The sequence below is a fragment of the Carcharodon carcharias genome, chromosome 4 (genome assembly GCF_017639515.1).
Source record: "Carcharodon carcharias isolate sCarCar2 chromosome 4, sCarCar2.pri, whole genome shotgun sequence".
Taxonomy (NCBI): domain Eukaryota; kingdom Metazoa; phylum Chordata; class Chondrichthyes; order Lamniformes; family Lamnidae; genus Carcharodon; species Carcharodon carcharias.
The window spans coordinates 123576726-123602926 of record NC_054470.1 but is presented as its reverse complement, the minus strand read 5'-3'; the positions used below and the strand labels follow the sequence as shown (position 1 = coordinate 123602926).

General features: G+C 42.2%; 1 protein-coding gene across 4 annotated transcripts in view; it reads left to right on the top strand.

The window, feature by feature from the left end:
* Positions 1-26201, top strand: part of man2a1 (mannosidase, alpha, class 2A, member 1) — a 290929-nt gene that overhangs the window by 132761 nt on the left and 131967 nt on the right. For all 4 annotated transcript variants that reach the window (XM_041185652.1, XM_041185651.1, XM_041185650.1 and 1 more), the window contains 3 exons: positions 17049-17234; positions 24101-24215; positions 25213-25280. In XM_041185652.1, the coding sequence (XP_041041586.1) occupies positions 17049-17234; positions 24101-24215; positions 25213-25280 (369 nt within the window). The remainder of the gene's footprint in view (positions 1-17048; positions 17235-24100; positions 24216-25212; positions 25281-26201) is intronic.

The following is a 26201-nucleotide window of genomic DNA, read 5'->3' as shown; positions in this document are numbered from 1 at the left end:
CTGAAAATTTAGTATGGTACACCTGGAGTACATCATGCATCCTGCATGTACCCTTAATATAGAATTCATAACAGAATAAATGCATACAAAGATCAATAATTCACAAAAAAAGCAAACTTTACCAGCCTTCCAGCCAACAGCTTCAACCCAGCATACTTTCTGACCACCTAACATATACTCAGGTGCTTAATCTATTATTCTTAAGAACTGACATGAATTTATGTCCAAAAGTATAGTCTCATCAAAGGGTTAGTTGGCCATTCATGATCTTTCACTCGAACACCTGTCAACACCTCTGCCTCATAATCCCAACATTGTTGCAATCCCACTGCAGGATTCTCAACCCAATCCAGCCTCTGCAAATTTTCATTGTTCAGTGGTCTCCAAATCATGCCTTAAGCTTAGCCCAACAAGCTATTCATATGCTTTCATCTTAGATACTTCAGTTTCTGCAATGCTACAGAACTTCAGTAATGCAATAACTTTCAGAGAACTAACATTAAACATTGGTCCAATTTTCACAAAAGTGTAACATGTACTACTGAAACAAATGATATGAAGACCTTATGATTAGGTAAAAATAATTATATGGACCCATATTGCTTTTTCAGAGAATTTCAAATTATATCCTTCAATATTGGCCAAGCAAATGGCCTCCAATTAATGCTGTAAATTTAATGTTTTATATTTATTCCAAAACCAAAATAATAAGATGGGAAATTGCAACCCACAGATAAATGTTCTTCAACATTAATCACCAACATTAATCCTGAAAATGTAGGATGCAAGCATGTGCAATCCTATAGTTTCTTAAAGATTATGAATATTGCAGAGGACAATGAGAAAAGTTATGTGAGGCACAGAAAGAGAAAAGAAGATGGAAGACAGACAGTGGAGATCACCTTTCTCTCATTAAGTATATACATATATACTCACACAACTAGATTCATTGCCAATGTGAACACCCTTAAATATTATCCCCGGCTTGCTTGGCCTCCCAAGTGATAACAATAATGGGGATGTAATTAGGAAAATGCTATTCCAATCTCTTAGGAACAGTATCACTGGAAAAGCTTGGACTGTTTTATGGAAATATAATTATTTAGGCTTTCACATGGTCAAAAACTGTCTGTTTTCTGGTCTTTACAATAGTAATGGTTTCACGGGCCAGAATTTTCCAGCCCCTCACGCTGGCGGGATCTTCTGGTCCCGCTGATGTGAACGGAAATTTCATTGGGCCATTGGCACTATCGCGGGGGAACCCATCGCGGTTTGGGGGCTGGAAAATTCTGGCCATAGTAAAAAAAATGTAAGTTCTGTTTCAGTTGCAGGGAACAGTTTAATTATTTAAACAATTTAACAATTTAAAACACTGTTGCTTTTTTATGCTCTCTATCATGGTTTATTCCAGCTCTATAATTCAGGTTATTCTCGTGGGTGCATCTCAATTCCCCAAACTTTCAAGAAAAGAAAGTCTTCAGTAATATTTCTGCAAAGTGAACAGTTCATAGAGTTGCTTGGAAGTACAGCACTTGAATATTGCTGAAAAAAGAGCTAAGTTGTTGAAACTTTTCATCTTGCACTCATCAGGATAAATACAAGATGAAAAGCTTTGGCAATATGTCTCTCTTTTCAGTAATGAATAGTACATTATGTTTTGTAATTGCTGTTAGATATTGGCTATCTTATGCCTTCATAAGATTCCACTTCAGTCTCCACTTCAGATCTAGAGCATCACAGTAAAGCTTAGCCATTGTTCAGTGGCCTCCGAATCATGCCTTAAGCTTAGCCCAACAAGCTATTCATATGCTTTCATCTTAGATACTTTGATTTTTGCGATGCTAAAGAACTTCAGTAATGCAATAACTTTCAGAGAACTAACATTAAATTTTAGTCCAATTTTCACAAAAGTGTAATATGTACCACTGAAACAAATGTTATGAAGACCTTATGATTAGTTAAAAATAATTATATGGACCCACGATGCAGCCTGTGAAGGAGCAAGATATCACTGACAGTAACTTGAATGTGCATGTATGTATGGATGCCAGAAGATGCTACCAGTTTTACCTAGCAATAATGGTCAGCACCGATAGCCTCACCATTGTAAGTACAGCAAAATCTGGCCCAACATGTTATATTAATAGACAGTTTATTTTAAATGAAATTCGTAGATTAGCACAATAACAAAAAAATTGTAACTCCATAAACTAACCTAATCTTCAATGAACTATTTTCAAGTATGTATAATATTTTTCTTATCTTTCAAGAATTTAAATCTGCCCCTTTTAAGAGTTTCAGGCATGTTCTTTGCAGAATCACAGAATTTTTACAGAGCAGATGGAGGCCATTCGGCCCATCATGCCTGTAACAGCTCTCTGAATTAGCAATTTACTTAGTGCCATTTTCCTGCCTTCTACCCATAACCCTGCACATTCTTCCTTTTCAAATAACAGTTCTTGGCTACTTTTGAGATTTCTAATTGACCTTTCCCATAGGTCTTTCAACTCCTCAATTTCTTGTATTCAAACAACCGGTCTTGCTTTACAGATTCCTCTAATTGTTTCTGATATGTCTTCCTTTTTCCTCAACCTGTGATTATTCCCTGCTATGGTTAACAGGGCCCTCAACTGTGTCCAATCCTTTTCTCACACTTCTGCTCTCACCCTTTCCTCTACTTCCTAGAACCACATTGGGTCCCCCTTGCCCTCACTTTCGACACCACCAGCTTGCATATTAAATGGATCATCCTCCACCATTTCCGCCGCCGCCAGCATGATGCCACCACCAAACACATCTCACATCTTCCCCTTCCCTCCTTTTCAAAGCGACTATTCCCCTGCAGGACAAATCCAACCCGGTCAATTACCACCCCATCAGTCTACACTCAATCATCAGTAAAGTAATGGAAGGGGTCATCAACAATGCTATCAAGCAGCACTTGCATAGCAATAACCTGCTCCCTCATGCGCATTTTGGGTTTCGCCAGGGCTACTCAGTTCCTGACCTCATTACAGCCTCGGTTCAAACTTGGACAAAAGAGCTGAACTTCCAAGGTGAGGTGAGAGTGACTGCCCTTGACATCAAGGCAGCACTTCACTGAGTGCGGCATCAAGGAACCCTAGCAAAACTGGAGTCAGTGGGATTCAGGGGGGAAAACTCTCTGCTGGTTGGATTCATACCTGGTACAAAGGAAGATAGTTGTGGTTGTTTTATGTCAGTCATCTCAGCTCCAGGGCATTACTGCAGGAGTTCCTCAGGGTAGTGTCCTTGGCCCAACCATCTTCAGGTGCTTCATCAGTGACTTCCCTTCCATCATAAAGTCAGAAGTGGGGGTGTTTTCTGATGATTACACAATGTTCAGCACCATTCATGACTCCTCAGATACTGAAGCAGTCTATGTCCAAATACAAGAAGACCTGGACAATATCCAGCCTTAGGCTGATAAGTGGCAAATAACATTCGCACTACGCAAGTGCCAGGCACTGACCATCTCCAATAAGAGAGAACATAACCATCGGCCCTTGACGTTCAATGACATTACCATCGCTGAATCCCCCACTGTCAACCTCCTTGAGGGTTACCATTGACCAGAAACTGAAATGCACTAGCCATATAAATACTATGGCTACAAGAGCAGATCAGAAGCTAGGAATCCTGTGATGAGTAACTCACCTCCTGACTCCCCAAAGCCTGTCCACTATCTACAAGACACAGGTCAGGAGTGTAATAGAATACTGCCCACTTGCCTGGATGAGTGCAGCTCCCACAACACTCAAGAAGCTTGACACCATTCAAGACAAAGCAGCCCGCTTAATTGGCACCCCATCCACAAAGATTCCCTCCCTCCACCACCGACGCACAGTAGCAGTAGTGTGTACCACCTAAAAGATGCACTACAGGAATTCACCAATGCCCTTTAGATAGCACCTTCCAAACCTATGACCACTACCATCTAGAAGGACAAGGGCAGCAGATAGATGGGAATACTACCATCTGGAAGTTACCCTCCAAGTCACTCACCATCCTGACTTGGAAATATATCACTGTTCCTTCACTGTCAGTGGGTCAAAATCCTGGAACTCTCTTCCTAACAGCACTGTGTGTGTACCTACACCACATGGACTGCAGCGATTCAAGAAGGCAGCTCACCACCACCTTCTCAAGGACAACTATCGATGGGCAATATGGCCCAGCCAGTGAAACCCACATCCCATAAATGAATTTAAAAAAAAATCTTGGCCTATCTGCTATCACAACACTCCATCCCCTTCCCACAGTACCTTTCCATTTAAGTGCAGGAGACATAGTACCTGCTCTTTTAGCTACCCCCTCTTCACCATCCCAGGCCCCAAACATTCTTTCTGGATGAAGTGGCAATTTACATGTACTTCTTTGAATCTAGTATACTGTATTTGCTGCAGTGTCCTCTACAGACCAAAAGCAAATTGAGTGACCGCTCAACTCTTCTCAGTCTACAAGGAAGACCCTTAGCTTCCAGTGGCTTGTCATTTTTGCACTCTTGCTGGCATCTCTGTTCTCAGCCTACTGCAGTGATCCAGTGATGCTCAACGCAAGCTTGAGGAACAACAATCCATCTTTCAATTAGGCACTTTACAGCCTTCTGAATTCAACTGTGAATTCAACAAAAGTTAGAAATTTAAGAGGTAAAATGGTGGAGGGTGGAATAAAAGCAAGAGGAAAGGTCTGTGATAAATTGGAAGACAGGAGGCATTAAATGACAAAAAAGTTGGTGAGACTAGCCTGTTGCCCCATTTTGTCGCCTTTTCTTTGTAGGTTTCATTCTTAACTTTGTTTTCTCGTTTTTGCTTTCGGATGGCAGCTGTGCATTATTCTGCAATTCACACCTCTACTGGGTCAACCTTTTGTTTCTGTGTTCATTCCATTACCAATCCCTTTGGCTAGTCTCACCAACTTTTTTGTCATTTAATGCCTCCTGTCTTCCGATTTATCACAGACCTTTCCTCTTGCTTTTATTCCACCCTCCACCATTTTACCTCTTAAATTTCTAACTTTTGTTAGAACTGATGAACTGAAACACAACCTGAAATATTAACTCTGTTTCTCTCTCCACAGATACTGCCAAAACTACTGAAAATTTCCTGCATTTTCTGTTATTATTATTATTATTTCTTGCTTTACACATAAGTGCTTGGAAATTACAACACCAAAACAGGCTATTTGGTCCAAACAGTCTCTTGGTGCTTATCCTCTACATCAGCACTATTTATAATTTCATGTGCCCATCCTGTTCCCATGTCACTTAATCTTCCCTTTCCTCCTCCACCTGCCTAACCTATTCGCAAAAGTTGGCATGATTTCACTGGAGTCTGTTACCTTGGGGACAACAACAACAAAGCTTGTAATGTTCTATGAATAGGCAAAACCTTGAGTCAAACAAGCTGGTACACTCACTTTGTACATGGACTGAGTTTTAAGCTACATTTTAAAGTTATAGGCAAAAAATACAATTTTTATGATAAATACTTTGAACTGCACTGGCATATAAACACACTGTTGATTGATTGTTTTAATGTTCTTATTAATTTCCATTCATATTATTTTTAATGTTAGCTTTGACTTGGTGATTACACACTTAACTTTGAGTCAGAAAGTTGTGGGCTTAAGACCAGTCCAAAGACTTGAATACATTACAAAGAACAAAACAAAGAACAAAGAAAAGTACAGCACAGGAACAGGCCCTTTGGCCCTCCAAGCCAGCGCCAATCATATTGCCCGTCAACTAAAACATTTTGCACTTCCGGGGTCCGTATCCCTCTATTCCCATCCTATTCATGTATTTGTCAAGCTGCCTCTTAAACACCACTATCGTACCTGCTTCCACCACCTCCTCTGGCAGCGAATTCCAGACGCTCACTACCCTCTGCGTAAAAAACTTGCCCTGCACATCTCCTCTATAGTTTTCTCCTCTCACCTTAAATCTATGTCCCCTAGTAATTGACTGTTCCACCTGGGAAAAAGCTTCTGACTATCTACTCTGTCCGTGCCACTCATAATTTTGTAAACTTCTATCAAGTCGCCCCTCAATCTCCGTCGCTCTAGTGAGAACAATCCAAGTTTCTCCAACCTCTCCTCATAGCTAATAACCTCCAAACCAGGCAGCATCCTGGTAAACCTCCTCTGTACCCTCTCCAATGCCTCCATATCCTTCTGGTAATGTGGCGACCAGAATTGCATGCAATATTCCAAGTGTGGCCTAACCAAGGTTCTATACAGCTGCAGCATGACTTCCCAGCTTTTATACTCAATACCCCTGCCAATTACATTGGCTGATTCTTTAGTTCACTACTTAGTGAGTGCTATGTCGTTAGAAATGCCATTATTCAGACATTTTATATCAAGATCCTGGCTGCCCTCCCGGTTAGACATAAAAGATCTCATAACCCTATTTGGAACAAAGCAGTGTGTTCTGGCCAACATTTCAACATATACAAACAAACTTTGTGTGATAAGATTATTTAAGCTATTAAATATTTTCAGTGTGTGCTCTCAGTGGAATAATTATCAAAACATTACTAATTTAGGACCAACTAATCAATATTTTTAATGATAGTGATAGTCCATTTGTGAAAGTGCTAATGAATTAATTTAAGTTAAATCAATTTGTCATTTTTTTTCAACACTGTTACTAATGTCAGTCTGTTAGAAAATAAATTGGACAAGATTTGAAAAAGTTAATGGAACTTTTTAAAGAGTATAGCTGATCTCCTGTGGCATTGATCATGAGTACTCTGGTGTTGGGAGCATGGTAATGATGTTTAACTGCTGATCTGGCCTTCCACTTTTAAAGTTACTGTGCCATGTGGGGACTTGGTTTAAATAGATTCAGATGTCAATCGGAATTCAGTTATTGAAATGGCAGCACATTTAGGAAATCAAAATACAATAAAGCTGGGTGAACATGGATTTATGAAAAGGAAATCATGTTTGACAAATTTATTAGAGATCTTTGAGGATGTAACAAGCAGGGGGAATAAAAGGGAACCAGGAAGTGTGTATTTGAATTCCCAAAGAAACCATTCAATAACATGAAAGGGTACTACACAACATAAGAGTTCATGCGTTGGGGTAAAATATTAGCATGGATAGAAGATTGGCTGGCTAACACAAAACAAAGAATCATGATAAATGGGTCATTTTCATGTGGCAAACTACATCCAGTAGAGTGCCACAGGAATCAGTGCTGGGGCTCATCTATTTACAATCTATATTAATGATGATATGAAAGGACAAGTGTATTGTAGCCAAATTTGTTAATGATATAATGGGGAGGCTTCAGGACAACCCACATCCAGCAACCTGCTCTGAAAACTCTGCTCAGAATTGAACAATTGCAATAAATTGCACCACAACAACTGAGCCAATCTATAACAATCCAAAACAATCAACGACATTCTAAATAAAATAACATTATTAAAGAAAGTCAATTCACCCTATCAATCAATGCTAACGAATCCTTTAAAAATATCCAAGACCTGGATCTTCACCAAAAACTAATCAGTTCTCCTTGAGCATACACTACCTGTGTACTAAGTTTCGTTGAAATTGTTCATTAGTTTTTTGAGATATATTGTTTACAAACAGACTAGCAAATGTGACAAAATCATTACCTCAGCCTACCTTCAGTGACAGAGGTAATTAGGAAGGCAGAAAGATTGTTAGCCTTTATGGCTAGGAGGATGGAGTATGAAAGCAGGGAAGTCTTGCTACAATGTACAGGGTGTTGGTGAGACCACATCTGGAGTACTGCATACAATTTTGGTCTCCTTATTTAAGAAGAAATATACTTGCACTGGAGGCATTTCTGAGAAAGTTCACTCGGCTGATTCCTGGGATGAAAGGGTTGTCTTATGAGGAAAGGTTGAGTTGATTGGGCCTTTACTGATTGGAGTTTAGAAGAATGGGAATTGATCTTATTGAAACATAAGATTCTGAGGGTGCAAGACAGGGTAGATGCTGAGATGATGCTTCCCCTTGTGGGTGAATCTAAAGCTAGAGGACACAGTTTCAAAGTAAGATTTCTTCTATATAAGATGGAGATGAGGAGGAGTTTTGTTAATTTCTCAAACTTACTGCCCCAGAGAGCAGTGAAGGCTGCGTTATTGAATATATTTAAGGCTGAATTAAACAGATCTTTTGATCTACAAGGGAGTTGAGAGTTATGGGAGGCAGACATGTAACTGGGATTAAGGCCATAGTCAGATCAGCCATGGTCTTATTGAATGGCGGAGCAGCCTCGAGGAGCTTGCTCCTGCTTCTATTTCTTATGCTCTACAATTGGTTGACAACTCCATTATCATTGCATCGTGCAACTGCCAGGATAGTAATTTGCAAATTAGATGTCCCTTGGCCTTTTTTCACCAGAAATTCTTGTATTCCTGTAATTGATCAAGAATAAAAGTTTTACTTCGATTTTCTCCCTATCCTGGGGTCGTTGAGACCAATTATTGTCCCCGCACTGATTCCTCAACTACACAATTTAAAGACACACCCGAAATGAGACCTTCTTGGTCCTTATGGTTCACTATATGGTTCACATATCACTATATATCATGTCAATCAATATGTCATGTATCAGCTATGGCTCAGTTGGTACCATTCTCATCATCCAGTCAGAAAGTATGGGTTCAAGTTCTACTTCAAGACTTGGGGCAGAATCTTCTGGTCCCACCAACAGCGGGAAGCTTGATGGCGGGTGAACTTAATTTGGCAGGAAGGCAAAAACCAGCTTCCCAATGGTAGAATGAATTCAGCAGTTGAGTTCTTGGGACTTCAAAGGTGGTTTGAGCTTCCTGACGAACAATGCATTAGCATGTCGTGCATGCTCATTAAAAGGCCACCTCGTCAGAATTAAGTTCCTCCTCCAAATTAAATTCCTCACCAGTCAGAAATTAGGAATTTCAATTTTACATTAGTATAGGAGCAGATGGTGGCGTAGTAGTAATGTCACTGGACTAGTAATCCAGAGGTCCAGACTAATACTCTGGGGACATGGGTTCAAATCCCACAATGACAGCTGGTGGAATTTAAATTCAATTAATAAACCTGGAATATAAAACTCATCTCAGTAATGGTGACCATGAAACTATCATTGATTGTCGTAAAAGCCCATCTGGTTTACTAATGCCCTTTAGCAAATCTGTCATCCTTACCTTGTCTGGCCTAATGTGACTGTGCAATGTGGTTGACTCTTAACTCCCCTCTGAAATGGCCTAGCAAGACACTCCGTTCAAGTGCAATTAGGGATGAACAAGTAAAGAATATATATATATAAAGAGGCATACACCTGGCAAGGTTGACTTCTTCCACGACTTTGAGGTGAGTAGACGCTGCTTTGGCCTTCTTGTGGACCATTCACAATTCTTGTTCATATCAAGTGCCAGAAGGACAAACTTGACATGGGAGGCAGGAGAAGGGTGAAAACTGTCTGGATAAGGAACACAGACTGTCCAGGGCAGGGAGGGAGACAGTGAAGGAATGTGAGGGTGCAGCAACATGGAATGGAGGGTAGGACCTTGTTGGGTCTGGCGGTCCTGTGTCTTGGTGTGGGAATGGGTTTCTGGGCAGAGATGGTGGAAGAAAGATAGTCTTAGAGGGCAGGGTCGGACTTTCAATGTTGGTGTCCTGGGGATGAAATGGGCAGTGGGGTGAACAGTCAGAGTGAGAGGGAGGAGTGAGATGGGGTAGGGTGGCATGTCCATGGTGACAATAGGTGAAGGTTTTGTGGGGAGGGGTCACAGAAACAGACGAAGCAGGTGGCTCAGATAACAGGAGGGGTCAGCTTGGACATGGGGCCGGTTATGGGTACGGGCTCAGCGGGGTGGGAAGGCATGTGGAAGTGGATGGTAATAGGTACAATGGTAATGGAGGGACATTCAAGGGTGACAGAGGAGGGAGGAGTGGTTATATTGGGCGGGTCAAGGGTGATGGGAGGAAGTTGATGGTGACGGGGGAGGGTAGAAGTTTGTGGCATGAGTCTCAAAGATAATGTTCACCGTTTTGCACTTCCCACCTATGCAATGCAGTCGATGCAGTGAGGAGGGTCTTCTAGAGTGGGTGGAGCTCAAGGTTGGCACAAATGGCTGACTAAAAGGACACCCTAATGATCATGGGGAAACTGGATGACAACCATTCTCAGTTGTGATCTCTCTATGGTGAATCCCACACGGCAGCAGGTTTGTTCCCATCTCATGGTCTCATAACATTGAGATCTCAGCAAGGTCAGGAGCAGTCGTTCATTCTGTGCAATATGACACCTGCTGCTGTGAGAAGCAGGGAGGAAGGGAAGTTGATGCCTTGAAGTGGCACAGCTGGTTAACAGCAGCAAACTTCCAACTCAACACCTCCATCCTCCCAGGTGAATGGTCAGGGCTGACAAGGATTCATGTGGTTAGTCTTTCAATTCTGCCAAGGCAATGGTCTCTCAGAAGAGTCTTGAGCACAGTGGAGGCAAGCTGAACAGTGTCAGAGGGAGGGTTGTCGCACATGGCTCTGATCACCTTGGTCAAAGAGCAATGTTCCCTTATGTATGAATGGGAGAAACACTCATCTCTGGTCCTGCAGGGGGTCCTTCACCTGACAGGAGTGGGGTGGGGATGCCATGTCTAGACTGGAGCCACGTTCAGGGCTTAGCACTGGCTTGATGGCTCTAATATGTAGTCAAAGCTGTAAGGAGTATGCTCGCTTGATTTATTACTTCAATTCATTCATAGATCCGCTGAGGCCTAGATAATGCAGGCTCCAGGCAACCCTCCCTTTCTACTGGCTCTCATCCAGAAATGGAGGAGGAGGGCCGCCACAGGTTGACACAGGGTCAGGAGGAGCCACAGCCTCAGCAGCATGAGGCAGTGGGGCCTCAAGAAGGTCAGGATGCTGGCGACCAGCGTCCATTGCAACAGCGTGCTTTGGCCTGATTACGGGTATATTGTAGGCGGTGCACCTATCTACAAATGAGCAAAGGGCAATACTGGAGGCACATTAGCATGCCCCAGAATATGGTTTTACACATCTGCCAGCTTCTCCACAGTGAGCTGCTGCCACAAGGACTTTGAGGCAATTCCATGCATGTGGCATTAAAGATCATTGCCGACTTAACTTTCTTTGCCAATGGCTCCTTTCGGGGCTCTTATATGGCATCTCCCAGTCAGCAACACACAAGTGCATCGGGGAGGTGACAGATGCCTTATTCAGGAGAGTGCACCAATTCGTCCAATTCCGCCTGGATCCTGAAACCGAGGCTGCATGAGCATTGGGTTTTGCAGCAATCTTGGGTTTCCTACAAGTGCAGGGTGATTGCTATTGATTGCACACATGTGGCCTTGAGAGTTCCTGGCAACAGCCAGTCACATTCATCAGCAGAAAAAATTTCCACTTTTTGATAGTGCAGCTGATATGTGATCACAGACGGCAAATCCTACATGTTGGTGCTCAGTCCCCAGGAAGCACTCACAACTCCTACATTCTGACCCACTCCCAGGTGCCACAGATTTTTGAGGGTCAAGGCGATTGCAAGGCTGGCTCCTTGGGGACAAGGGACACCCCCAGAAGACTTGGCTGATAATGACAGTTCACCATCTGCAGAGTGCTGCTGAGGAAAGCCATAGTGCTGCACATGTCCGCACAAGATCCATGATTGAGCAGACAATAAGCCTCCTAAAAATGAAGTTCAGATGTTTGGACTGCTCAGGCGGGGTTCTCCAATACTCACCACAGACACTGTCCCAGATCATCATTGTCTGCTGCGCCCTGCACAACCTCAGGCTACAAAGTGAGGATATCTTGTTTGAGGGAGGCATGGATGACCGAGATATCTTTTCCAATGATGAGGACAGTGAAGTGGATGGAGCTGATGAGGGCCAGGATGTTGCTGAGCCACATGCAGTGGCCAAAGCCAAGGTTTGATGGGGCAGACAGGCTCGTGACAATCTGATAGCTAGCAGGTTCCACGCAGAGTAAGCTGCTGATACATTTCCTTTACTTTTTGGTTCTGCTGGCTGGAAGGCCCCAGCTCTCTTTTGGTAACAGACGTTGTACTTTGCTCTAATGTACCTTGAATTATGATAGCTGAATTAAACTGTACTACTTCATGTCTGCCCTGCTGGTGGTTTGATCCTTTGCATCTTGGGGGTTACCCAGAAACTGAACTGGACTAGCCATATAAATGCTGTGGTTACAAGAGCAGGTCAGAGGCTAGTAATTGGGCGACGAGTAACTCGCCTCCTGACTTCCCAAAGCCTGTCCACCATCTACAAGGCACAAGTCAGGAATGTGATAGAATACTGCCCACTTGCCTGCATGAGTGTAGCTCCTACAACACTGAAGAAGCTAGACACCGTGCAAGACAAAGCAGCCCACCTGATTGGCACCACATCCACTAACATTTACTCTCTCCACCACCAACGCACAGTAGCAGCAGTGTGTACCATCTACAAGATGCACTGCAGGAATTCACCAAGGCTCCTTAGACAGCACCTTCCAAACCCACAACTTCTGCCACCTAGAAGGACAAGGGCAGCAGTTAGATGGGAACAACACCACCTGTAGGTTCCCCTCCAAGTCACTCACCATCCTGACTTGGAAATATATAGCTGTTCCTTCACTGTCACTGGGTCAAAATCCTGGAACTCCCTTCCTAACAGCACTGTGGATGTACCTACACCATATAACTACAGCGGTTCAAGAAGGCAGCTCACCACCACCTCCTCAAGGGCAACTATGGATGGGCAATAAATGCTGGACCAGCCAGAGAAGCCCACATCCTATGAATGAACTTTTAAAAATGTGCTGAACTGTGCTAATAACCTTTAGCCTGATGCTAAAAGCACGCATTAGAACATGCATAATACTCCATTCTCCCGCAACCTCAGGCACTTGTATGTAGAATCGAGATTTTTCCCAAGCCTTGGGAAAATGGCAACTTGGAAGCAATATCAAAACTAACCTTGACAGGGATGCACTCATGTCACCCCAAAACTAGCTCCCAAAGCGGGGGCAGACCTGGCAAAGAGCTTTTTCAGGCAGAAACAAACAGGGAGGAGCAACGTAAGAATACCACTTGGCCTCTCGAGATCGTCCCTTAATGCAGATTGATCAGGGAAGATCATATTCCAGCCCCTCGATCGCCACTCGCCCATAGTAAACCTATATCCGGTGACATCTTTATCATGCTGAAAAATTTTGGGTTTAAATTTAAATCTTAAATTCATATGGCTGATGTTCCCCTGCCTGTCTCTACATCTCCAACATGTCTCTTAGCCTCATCATCTGCATAGGGCTGAGCAGGGGCCTGGTCTCCAGCTATCCTCCAAGTATAAGGAACCTCAGCTGTCACTTTCTCTGCCAACTATGGACCCACGTCAGTGATGTGCTCACCAGATCCAGGACCGGATGAGATGCATCCAAGGATATTGAAGGAAGTGAGAGTAGAAATTGCAGGGGCACTGGCCATAACCTTTCAGACTCAGGGGTCATGTCAGAGGACTGGAGAATTGCAAACATTATGGCCTTGTTCAAAACAATTTGTAAGGATAAGCCCAGCAATTACAGACCAGTCAATTTAACTTCAGTGGTGGGCAAGATTCTAGAAACAATTATTTGGGATAGAATTAGTAGTCACATGGAAGGTTATGGGTTGATAAGGAAGAGCCAGCATGGATTTCTAAACGGGAAATTGTATTTAACTAACTTGCTGGAGTTTTTTGAAGTAGTAACAGAAAAGGTCGATGAGGGTAATGCTATTGATGTGGTGTACATTTACTTTCAAATGGCATTGGATGCAGTGCCACACAACAGGCTTGTAAGAAAAGTTATTGCTCATGGAATAAAAGGGACAGTAGCAATGTGGATACAAAATTGGCTGAAGAATAGGAAGTAGAGAGTAATAATCAATGGATATTTTTTGGGCTGGAGGAAGGTTTGTAGTTAAGTTCACCAGGGGTTGGTATTGGGACCCTTGCTTTTTCTGATATAATTAATGATCGAGATCTTGGTGTGCAGGAGACAATTTCAAAGTTTGCAGATGATACAAAGCTTGGGACTGTTGCAAACTGCGAGGAGGATGGTGTAGAACTTCAAAAGGACATAGGCAAGTTGGTGGAGTGGGCAGATAGGCGGCAGACGAAGTTCAATGTGGAGAAGTGTGAGGTGATGCATTTTGGTAGGAAGAACATGGACAGACAATATAAAATAAGGGATTAAATGTTGAAGGGAATGCAGAAGAAGAAAGACCTGGGTGCATATGTGCATAGACTTTTGAAGGTGGCTGGACAGGTGGACAGAGCAGTTAATAAAGCATATAGTATCCTGGACATTATTTAGGGGCATAGAGTAAAAGAGCAAGGAGATTATGCTGAACACTCGTTAGGCCTTAGCTGGAGTATTGTGTACAGTTCTGGGAGCCACATTATAGAAAGGTTGTGAACACATTGGAGAGTGCAGAAGAGGTTTACAAGAATGGTTCCAAGGATGAGAAACTTCAGCTACGAAGATAGATTGGAGAGGTTGAGACTGTTCTCCTTGGAGAGAGAAGACTAAGAGGAGATTTGATAGAGATGTTCAAAATCATGAAGGAGCTGGAAGAGTAGATAGGGAGAAGCTGTTCCCGCTCGTAAAAGGATCAAGAACGAGAGGACACGGATTTAAAATGATTTGCAAAAAGTAGCAAATGTGACATGAGAAAAACGTTTTCACACACTGAGTGGTTCGGGTCTGGAATGCACTGCCTGGAAGTGTGGTGGAAGTAGGTTCAATCAAGGCATTCAAGAGAACATTAAATGATTATTTGAATAGAAACAGTGTGCAGGGGTATAGGGAAAAGGCAGGGCTATGGCACTAGGTCATAGTGCTTATTTGGAGAGCCAGCAGAGACACAATGGGCCGAATGGCCTCCTTCTGTGCCACCAAAATTCTGTGATTCTGACTCAAATGTCCAGAATGCCACCTTCGATCTTAGACTGCTTCCACTTATTGTGTGCGTTCTTGTCCTGCAGAAAAACAGCAGAATTGATTGTCATCCCACTCCTTGCATGAACTGTTTAGGAGCATGCATGCTTATGGCAGCTGCTAAGCCTTTCCTAGTAAGTGATTAACAAGCAGAATGTCCTGCAATGGATCAAAGATTGAGAGCATGAAATGCCTGGCACACTTTTAGTGCAGTTGCTGGTGAATGCTTCAACCCAAACACCTGCCTGACATCCCTGTGCACTCGCACACATAGACTGCCTGATGTGCTTATGAGTGTCAGTTTTCATTGAGGAGATGATGCCACTTAGCCTGGCAGAGTGCAGAAGATCATTCATCCTCTTCCTGCACTACTGGGTGTTTCTTTGGTTGCTAATCTCCACTGCAACCTCTGTTCAGGCCGCTGTGGTCAGATGGAAAAGCCTCCTGCTTCCATCCCTGGGAAACAGCATCTCCTGCCTTTCCTTGAAGGCCTGGAGGAGAATCTGCAGGGAGATTTTCTGAACTGCAGGGCCACACGTTGTCTGCTCTGGGACATTCTCGTTGACAGACTCTTGAAGGATATCCAGACTGAAGCTCCTGGCCTGTGGTGAATGAATGGTTGTTCAGATGCCCTTTAAATATGGCGTCCCAACCTTTGACCCCATGGCTGGGACAGCGACTCCCTGCCTGCCCTGCCATGAGATTCGACAAGCTTCTCACAGATATATTGGTAATGCGCTGGATAGCACAAGAACATGTGTGGTCAGCCGTCCTGACCATACCGCACCCCCCCCCCACCTCCCCTGGTGGAAATCACTCCCAATTTTGCACCCGCCACCGGACTTAGGCTCCCGAATGGAAAATTTTGGCCTTGAGCACAAAAATCAGGGTTGACACTCCAGTGCAGTACCAAGGAAGGGCTGCATATTGGAGGTGCCGTCTTTCGGATGAGACGTTAAACTGAGGCCTCATCTGTTCTCTAAGGTGGATGTAAAAGATCCTATAGCACATTATTTTGAAGAGGAGCAGGGAAATAATTCCCAGTGTCCTGGCCAACATTTGTTTGTGAGAACATGATGTGTGAAAATTACCTACCATGTTTCCTACACTGCAACAATGACTATGCTCCAAAGCATTTCATTGGCTGTATGGTGCTTTGGGGCATCTGGTGGTTGTGAAAGGTGGTATATAAATGCAAGTCTTTCTCTTTTTACATGATCTCTATGATACGTAAGGAATGCAGAGATGAGACAAATTCAATCTGGCTAGATTGAAATGTTTTAATATCATTAGACTAAAATGTGGCAGTCCATCATATTTTAATGGGATTACACTAATATTCAAAAACAATTGCACATTACCATGGATTAACTTAGTCAGGAATGGCTGGATTGTGTTAGTATTGGTTGGATTATAACAATCAACAGGACCTTCCTTTCCAAGCTACTTAGGGTTCATGAAGCAATCAAAATGCTCCTAGGGATTAAGTTAAACATTTGCAATGAAATTAATTTAATGCATTAAATTGGAGTGATGAACTTTTTTTTTACTTGCAGTATTAAGTTGGTATATAAAATCCCATTTTGTTACCTTTATTCTTTCATGGGATGTGGGGATCACCGGCAAGGCGAGCATTTGTTGCTCGTCCCGAATTGCGCATTTCAGAGGCCAGGTAAGAGTCCATTGCTGTGAGTCTGGAGTCACATGCCAGACCAGATAAGAATGGCAGATTTCCTTTCCTAAAAGGCATTAGTGAACCAGATGGGTTTTTACAACAATCAATGATAGTTATCATTGAGCCTAGCTCTTTATTCCAGATTCATTAATTGAGTTCAAAATCTACCAGTTGCCCTGGTGGGATTTGAAACCTATGTCACCAGAACATTAGCCTGAGCTTCTGGATTACTAGTCTAGTGACATTACCACTACACCTCCATCTCTCCATCTCGACTCTGGATTTTTCTTTGAGTTAATACAGATGCATAATATGCTTGACACTCAATTGAAAATGCTGTTGGACCTTTTTAATTAAAAATGAATGCTATGTGTTTTGTTTTCCTATGTAGGGCAGCAGAAATCCTTTATTCTTTAGCATTAGTGGGTGTTCAGAAATCCAATAAAATGGCAACGTTTCCTTCATCTGAAAATTATAAGCTGCTCAAAGAAGCAAGACGAAATCTTGGCCTGTTCCAACATCATGATGCGATCACTGGAACTGCTAAAGAGTGGGTCGTTGTGGACTATGGGACCAGGTAAATATTAATTTATAGGATTAATTTAAATAATTTTCCTCTATATTCAGTTTTTATTTTCTCTCTACAGTAATCTGATCTGATAGGATTCCATGGGTGTCTGTTAAACATGTCATAAATGGACTTAATACTTTTAATATAAAGTATTGAAGATTGTTCAGTCAATCCAGCTTGCTCTGTCACTCAGATTCTGATCTAAATTGTTTTCATATTTATTTCATTATTATAATGATTGCTTATCCTTTATATATAATAAAGAGAGGTTAGCACTTCTAACTGCTTTAGTATTGCATAAAACCAGTGTTTAGTGCAATGGGTTTTTGAGCTTGAGTCTCATGCAGCTGAATAAGTAATTGCTAAAAGTCATTTCCACTGACAGCCCAGAAACCCCATTGAAAACAGAGCTAACAAATACTGATTTTAGTAAATCCAGACAGTTTTACAACTGTGCATGTGGAAATTGCGAGCACTACTACAGCTCTGACACAGTGTAAAACAGCTTTAGGTTACAAAAACAGGTACCTGATGAGGCTCACTTCCTTCAGGCACAGAGAATCTAGTTTTGTTGTTTTTATATGTTTCCTTGCATTCCCATGTGATAAAGGCACAAGTGTTGGCAACGAATATTCCTAAGAATGCTTGAGCAACATCCACGCTAGCTTATTCAGCTAGAGTAGCTGTATTCAGTTATCTGAATGTTTCCTTGTATTGATCATGGGTAAAGGTCAAGTTGGTCAAGATAATCCTAGGGGTTTGAAGACCCATGAGATGTAGTGTTAGTTGCAGTGCAAAAAGATGTTAGCAAAGTTGGAGGTCACCATAAGATCTAGAAGCAATGGAGGGGTGTACTTCATCCCAGGTGAGTGAGCCTCTGGTCAGGAACAGAAATGAAGCTGAAATGCCAGTACAGCAGTGGCCAGTCACCACTCAATAGGTGATTTCAGTAGCTTAGTCTGTTGGTTCAAGCAGTGAGGGGGAAAGGGCTGTAAGCTATTAAAAATTAATTTAAAGTATAAGCAACAGAGCAGCCAAACAGATGCGGCAGCTGAGTTTTAGCTGAGGGTGTAATCCCATGTATTCCGGCACAGAAGTATGGAATTGATCTCCAAATCATCAAGAAATTTGAAGCCAAGTTTAGGAGAATTCAGAATTCTGGTCCAGACCTATCAGCCTTCGGATCCTTGGAGACCGGACACATCCCCCAAGAGACTCTCCCTGAAAAGGTGGTGGAAGCAGAGTTTTTAAACATTTCTAAAGTAGAGGTGGACAAATTCCTGGTAAGCAAAGGGGTGATGGGTTATCAGGGGTAGGTGGGATGCAGTTTTCAGGTTACTATCAGATCAGCCATGATCATATTGAACAGCAGAGCAGGCTTGGAGGGCCGAATGGCCTACTCCTGTTCCTTGTTCGTATGTTTTAAGACCTACTAAAACAGTAAAAAAAATCAAATCTGGATAAATACTTAAGTACCCATTCTTAGGTGATCCAAATAACATGAAGCTAGCCATTTTTAGAGATGCTGCACATGCTAATGTTCCTTAGGGGCATTCTAGTGCAGCAGGTTTCATAATGGGCTGACTCTTCCACAGAGTGGCAATCACTGTCGAATTGCCTCTCTGCCCCTATTTACTTAGCTTGCACCAGAGCTCCGCATTTCTCACCCAGAATTCCGAACTGTGCCTCTTCAGAAATGTGGAGCGTACCTGTTCTGGGAGTCCTTTCTTCGTAGTGCAAAATTGTCGGGGGAAACCAAGCCGCACCCCCTTTTTATGCCACAGCTGCCATATTCTGGTTAGTTTAAAGGTCTCAAAACCACTTTTAGATACTACGGAGAGAAGTTAAATGTGTAAGTGGGTTAGGGATCAGGATGGCAGGTGAATGGGTGAGGGGGTATGGTGGCAGGTGGGTGGATGAGGGGATAAGGTAGAAGGTATGGGTGAGGGGGTAGGGTGGCAGATAAGTGGATGAGCGGTAGAGTGGCAGGTGGGTGGTTGAGGGGTTTAGGTGGCAGGTGGGTGAATGAAGGGGTAGGATGGCAGATGAGTGAGGGGTTAAGGTGGGTCAGGCATTTCAGAATGTGTAATTGAGGTTCGGGGTAGCCTTCTGGTCTGGGGGGCGTTATCAGTTTGGGGGTTGGTTAGTTGGTTCAGGAGGGTAGTCGGGGGTCCGGGATGTTGTCTAGTGGTCCAGGGTGTTGTCAGGGGTTCAGGGGAGTAGTTGGGTCAGGGGGGGTGGTGGGACGGTGATGCAGGGTGGCCAGGAGCGGTAATCAGGACGCCCAGTGAGTCAGTAGTTTAGTTGCCCAGGAGTTAGAACTGGTTTTAATCCTTCTAACTTTTCCAGGGTAGCTTTTCTGTTAAGTGGGTCAGAACTATCTGAAGTCTCCAACTCTAATGCAGGATTTCGGCAGGTTCCAGACACAGGGGAATTGCGCATTGGAAGTCCAAACTTCCTGGGCAATTAATACATAGTCAGTATGTGGGGATTTCTGAGGAGTCCCCCAGCACACCTTAGGGGGTACCTCCTGGGTTACAGCCATCTGGTGATCGGAAGTTCTGGGCCTCCGATTCTAACTCCGAGTTTCCCCATCAGAAGTCCAAACTTTCCACGTAGTATGTGTATCTTTGGGGGTACCGAACATCTGGAGATTGGAAGTTCTGGGTCAGTATTTCTGAGGGATGAGAATGGGAAATGTGAAATTAAGAAAATAAAAATGATTGTTAAAAGTACTTCAGCTGCCGAACACTGGCTTGAGTGGTTGCAATGGATATCTATGTATATAAAAGTGAAATACTTGCCTGTCTTTTTGTTAGTTGGCAAACTCCTCTGAGGTCCTTGGGCCAATCTCAACCAAACTTGGTGGGATGATACCTTGGCCCAAGGGGCATCTTGTAGAGGAGTTGACATTTAACCATCCCCACTCCGCTGCTTCCTCTTAGCAGGGATCTCACAGCCCTGCCTACACCTTGTCCCCACTGCCAACAAAACTCGACATGCTTTAACCAAACTTAATCATAAATTCCAAGAAAGAATATGATGAATTTATGCCATAAATCCCTGATTTTCCCATTTCATTTGTTTTTTTTAATTTTTTTGTTTGTTTCGTGTAAGTTATGCCCTGAGACACTACACATTATTCATTGTCATCATCAACTGTCCCTTGATTCAAGGATATTGTCTGCTTAGGGTAGCGAGTTCCTGCCATGTGTCTTCATGTGATTGAATGGACCAATTCTCGACCCACAGGTCTTTGGGCACATGGGGCATGACATCCCACAAGGTAGTGGGTTCCAGAGTGCAGGTTTTGCTTCCTTTTCTTTCCTTCTCTGCTGCTGCTCTGTCTCATCATTAAGATGTTGTGACTCAAAGCATGATGCAGCTTGATGGACAACTGGTCGCCATTCTGAATGAATGGTAGCAAACACCTCCCAGTCATTAATGTCAATGCTGCCAAGCTTCAAAGAGAGCTTCAGAGTGTATTTGAAGCATTTTCTTCTTTCTCCTCTGGAGCAATGGTCATTTGAGAGTTGAGAAAACAGCACCTTATGGGAAAGATAGTTTTCAGTCATCTGGATGCAGTGTCCAGTCCATCGTAGTTGATTTTGCAGGAGTTTTGCCTGAATGCTCATGGAACCACTTTCAAGAAGGACACTAGCATTTGTTTGGTGGTCAATGTCACACGTTATTACTTACTAAGGGAAAGCAACAATTGATATGCAAACCCAGGGAACATGAAGAGGCTAGAAAGGCAAAAAGTTGACAGAAAGTGACAGGCAGCAATTAGAGAAAGGGAAGATGAAGAGGCTAGAACAAGAAGGCAAGAAGTTGACAGAGAGTGACAGAATACAAGAAGAACCAGTACTGCAAGTAATAGACCAAGGGGAGGCAAGTCCACCATTTTCCCGCCCACTCCCCAATCTGTCCCTCAACATGGCAGGTGGACAGGTACCAAAATGAGCAGTCCATTTAAACATGTTTAACTAACTAATTAATGGTCAATTTAGCTTATTACCAAGCCAATTGACTGGAATAATACGCTGCTCATACCATAGTACAGTTGGTATGGGCAGGCGCGTGGGACTGGGCAGACTGTTTTTTTCAGGAGACTGTTTAAAAGATGGGAAGAAAGGTCAGGGTACTTCCTTCAGGGGGTCCCTGTGCGCAACGGGGGCACGCTGCAGACAATGATTATACCACACCTTTGTTCCTCCTTCCCTGCCTGACCTTCAAAATCACTCTCCCCACCCTCCTCACCCTCTCCTTGGACTCCCGATCCCTCCCTTTCTGATACTCTCAGCTTGCCTCTCTCCAAGATCCATGCCCTCTTCAGCCATGGGCCTGCTTGCAGTCCCAGCAGTGCCACTACTGAGCTCTGGAGCTGCTAAGACCGCTAGAGCTGTCGGTCAATCAGAAGTCCCGTTTTCATCTGCTTAAGGCTGCCCACAGCATGTTATTGCTGTGGGGTGGCCTTATTTTACATGGTTCAACTGCTGGCTGACATTTGAGCCTCAAGACTCTTTAAGGAAGCTTTCATCTATAAATCTCATCATAACTAAGTCAGATGCAGAATACGATATTGGTAGCAGATGAATATTCTGCTGCAAAAAGGTGGAAAAAATAGCTACCTTCAATGTGTTGCACAAATGGTAAAATATGATTGCCACCCTTAAATGAGACACCTGATCCACTGAATAATTCTTATGGGAACAACAACAAAATCAAAACACTTCTTGAAAAACATCAGAAAATGTAGCAGCTGATTAGGAGCAGCAGGAAATCCCTTTATTTTGGCTTGAAAAAAGAATTTCTAATGTGATTTATCACATAACATTAATATTTCAACAAACACTGAAAATTCTGACAGTGAAACAGAAAATGTTGGGTGTGATACTACCTTTGACACTAATGATGAAATGTTCAGAGTATTAACAAACATTGAGGAAATGGGTGCAGATGTAAATTTTGATCCTGAGGATTTTGAGAGTGACATTGAGGATGCAGAAAATGATTAGTAGAAAAGCCAAATAAAGCAAATGAAAATAAGAAATTGAGAAAATAAATATTTGTTGTCAAATAATGTTTTTGAGTGTCATAATTTTGTGTGAATTTAGGTTTTTGTATTTCATATTTGTGGGATTAAAATTGTTAATCAAATTGTGTGAAAGTAGATAATTAAATGAGTTGTTGAATGAAATCTGCTGGATATCCAATCCATATGCTCGTAGGATAAATATCTTAGCCTATTACTTCATAAAAATATTTTCTTTCTCTTATTAAAGTTTTATTTTTAACTTTCACCCTTTATTTTCCAGACATAGGATGAGTAGCCCAGTTTGTGCTGTTCTGTTTGTCAAAAGTGAGGTTCTGTACAATGTGTGCACTGTAGATCATAAACTCATTGGATGTTATGGAGATGTTAATTGTTTTTTGTGGGATAATGTATATTCTATGAAAAGTGTGAGGGGTATTTCGTGGAGCCCACAAGAGCGGGAAATGTAGCGTGCAAGGTGAGGAAAATCTTTTTTACCCAGAGGGTGGTGATGGTCTGGAATGCACTGCCTCAGAGGGTGGTGGAGGCGGGTTGCCTCACATCCTTTAAAAAGTATCTGGATGAGCACTTGGCATGGCATAACATTCAAGGCTATGGGCCAAGTGCTGGTAAATGGGATTAGGTAGGTAGGTCAGATGTTTCTCATGTGCTGGTGTGGACTCGATGGGCCAAAGAGCCTCTTCTGCACTGTGATTCTGTGACTAATTAGGCCAGATGCGAAAATTTGATTTCCTGAACGGCAGGATGAGATGCAGAGATAAAGCAGCGTGTTTGTGGCACATTGAGCATTACAGCAGCCTGTGGTGGGCTCATACTTGTAATACATTTGCATGCCATGAACACTCATTAATGTAAAACAGTTTTTAATAAATTCCTATCTTCAATATAAAGTCTGGGTATTTTGTGGCCCCCATTTCACGATTGTTTAAAGATGACGTGCACCAGTTGGCTTTGTGCAGTTCTGTGTAAGCTGAGCAGTTTTCCTTGTTTAACTCAATGGCACAAGATAGGGGAGTAGGAGAATGGACTTCTGCATGGAGGCTCTTAATGGGCTAGCCAATGTGAAATCGGGTTCAGCTTGTGATTGCAGGCGGGAGCCGACATTGCATTGGCTTCTGTGCCCTTTGATTGAGCGCGCATTACGTGCACAAAATTCAGGCCATGGATTAACTTTGTTGTCTTGAAACAAATGCTGGAGAGAAAGGAGATCCCTTAAGTTAACTGTGGAATTGTTTTACAAAAAAAATACATGTACAAAGAAATTATTAGGGGTCCTCACGAAAGGTGTCTTGCAATGTAATATTTTGTATAGAATATAGAGGTCTTTGATTTCATTTGGTTTAAAATTTTGATTGTATTTACTAAATTAAAGTCTTAATTTTTATTTAAAGAGAGAGAAGGGAATCTGTAAGTGCATTTAATTTAATGCAGTGGACATTAACTGGGAGTTCACTGCTCCCCTTGACTGAAACTGTGGTTGTTGGGTTAGGAGCTGCAGGTGTGTAATATGTAAAGTGCAAATATGTAAAAAAGAAGTAAATATTCCATATCCACTGCCTTCACTTTGTAAATAAATGTTTATGAAAACATATAAAGCTTGGCTCAATCTTTCTCCATCTGGTCCTCTGGATTAGAACACCTAATTTGCTTGTCAGTGGTAGACACAAGCCTACCTAGGATGGCTGCCCACTGAAAAGTGCTGGCTGAAGTGTGCTCTGTCTAGAGATGTACCAAGTCTCTAAACTTCCCCTGCATCCACACTACCCCACCAAAATGGCACAATATTTATAATATTCTTGGATCTTTGTCTTTACAGATTATTTCACTCAATAATGAACCTGAAAAAAGTGATTGGTGACTCAGCACATTTTCTAATGCTGAAAGACAAGGAAAATTACAAACACGTACCTTCAACACCCTTTCTTCAGATGGTAAGAAATTGTATTTTTCAATTGACTTCCATGTACCCTAGCAACTACAAAAAGAAGTGAGATGGTATAAGTAAAAATAAGCCTTTGGAAGTTGGTGTAATGCTGTAATTATGCAACTGATTCATTAACGTCTTTCAGGAAAGGGAATCTGTCATCCATACATAGTCTGTCTTACAACTGTCTCCAGTTTCACACTGTGTAATTGACTCTAAATGCTTTCTGAATTGGCCGAGAAACCTCTCAGTTGTAAACAAAAAGCAATTGCTACAGAGGACCTACATCCACCTTCACAGGATAAATGGGTTTGGAAAATACATAAGGCCTTATCAGTAATGCCCACAAGCCAAAAATGTTTTTTTTTAAAGTAGATGAGTGGTTCACTTGTTCATGAACAGGTGGTTCTTGCCTCTGAAGTATCCACAAACTCCTTTTAAGGAGTATGATTAGAAGAAACTGAGAAGAATCTGGCATTATTTTCCAGACAGTATCCCAGCAAATTACTGATTTTAGCTAAGCCCTGCTGTAATCATAAAGGGATAGTCTAAATCATTAAAGCCATTCTTGGATATCAACCTTTTTCTGATCTTTGCCTGTGGATTGTTTCATCTATATTGTTTCATTCATTTTGTTTAATTTAGTTTAATCAGAAAATAAATTTCTGGCTTGAGCCATAATCTTCTTTTTGAGTATTCCACAGCTCTCCACAATTCCTGCTTGGCTAGGACAGCAAGTAAATTGGAGAAATATATAGTATGCAGAGCAGAAAGTGCAAAGCTTGCATGTAGCTAAAAACCCTGTATGCAATTCTGAGCTAGACCTGAGGAAAGCACAGGTGCAGAAACTGGATGCTTTTGAGTGTGCAGTGTAAGAAGGATGTTGAGTATTTACTGAAAGAGTACTGTGACCAATACCTAGATAAGAATAGTAATTATTTTAAGTAAGTTCGTTAGCATAACAGAATATAACAACTTCATTCACATGATCTGCTTTGTTTCAGGATGATAGTCAAGCCTCACAAGACTCATTACCTCAAAGAACAACCATTGACTTAAGCTTAATACCCAGGTTTGTGACATACATTTTTAATATTTTTTAAAGACTTTCTTGAAAGGCTGTAAAAGTGTGATAGTATAAATGGTTGAATGATTATATCCCAATCAGGCTGCAAGTTCCGGTCCATTGCTTTCTTGTTTCAACTCACATCTCTGTTGGTTGAGTTTAGGTACTTCAAAATGCTGGGTGACCCACTGTAGCAATGTGTAGAACTAATTGTCATCTCCTCTAGTTTGATTTTGCTAGCTAAAATGTGATCACTGAGTAACAAAATTGATAGCCAAGATGATCCTGCACAACCTGTTGGATAAGAATGTGTTGTTAAATAGTCAGCTAGCATATAGCACTTCTCCTTCTCCTCCTCCTTTTCCTCCTCCTCCTCTTGGATATTGTAGTATATGGCTGATGCTGCTAAATCACATTTAATATAATTAAAAGCATAACGATGATTCCCATAACATTCACAGCTGAATCTCTCAACTTTCTTCTGAAAATATATTATAAATGGTTCTGTTGAACATTATAGTTTTTGTTAATTGTTATTCTGTTACTCAGAGAAGGGTATTGTTTATTTGCATTGGAAAATAAATGAAAAATTTGCATTTATATTCATGACCTCAGGATATCCAAAAACAGCCAATTAAGTACATTTGAGTTGCAGTCACTGTTGTAATGACAGTAACATGGCAAGCAAATTTGCTCATGGCAAACTGCCTCAAACTGCAATGTAATAATGACCATTTTTTTTGTGATGTTGATCAAGGGATAGACATTAGCCAGGGGACAGATAATCTTCCAAATAGTGCATTGGGATCTTTTACATCCAGCTGAGAGAGCTATTAGGGTCTCATTTTAACATTTCTTTTGAAAGACTACGTGTCTGACAGTGCAGCACTCCCTTAACACTGCACTGGGAGTGGCAGCCTCTGGAGT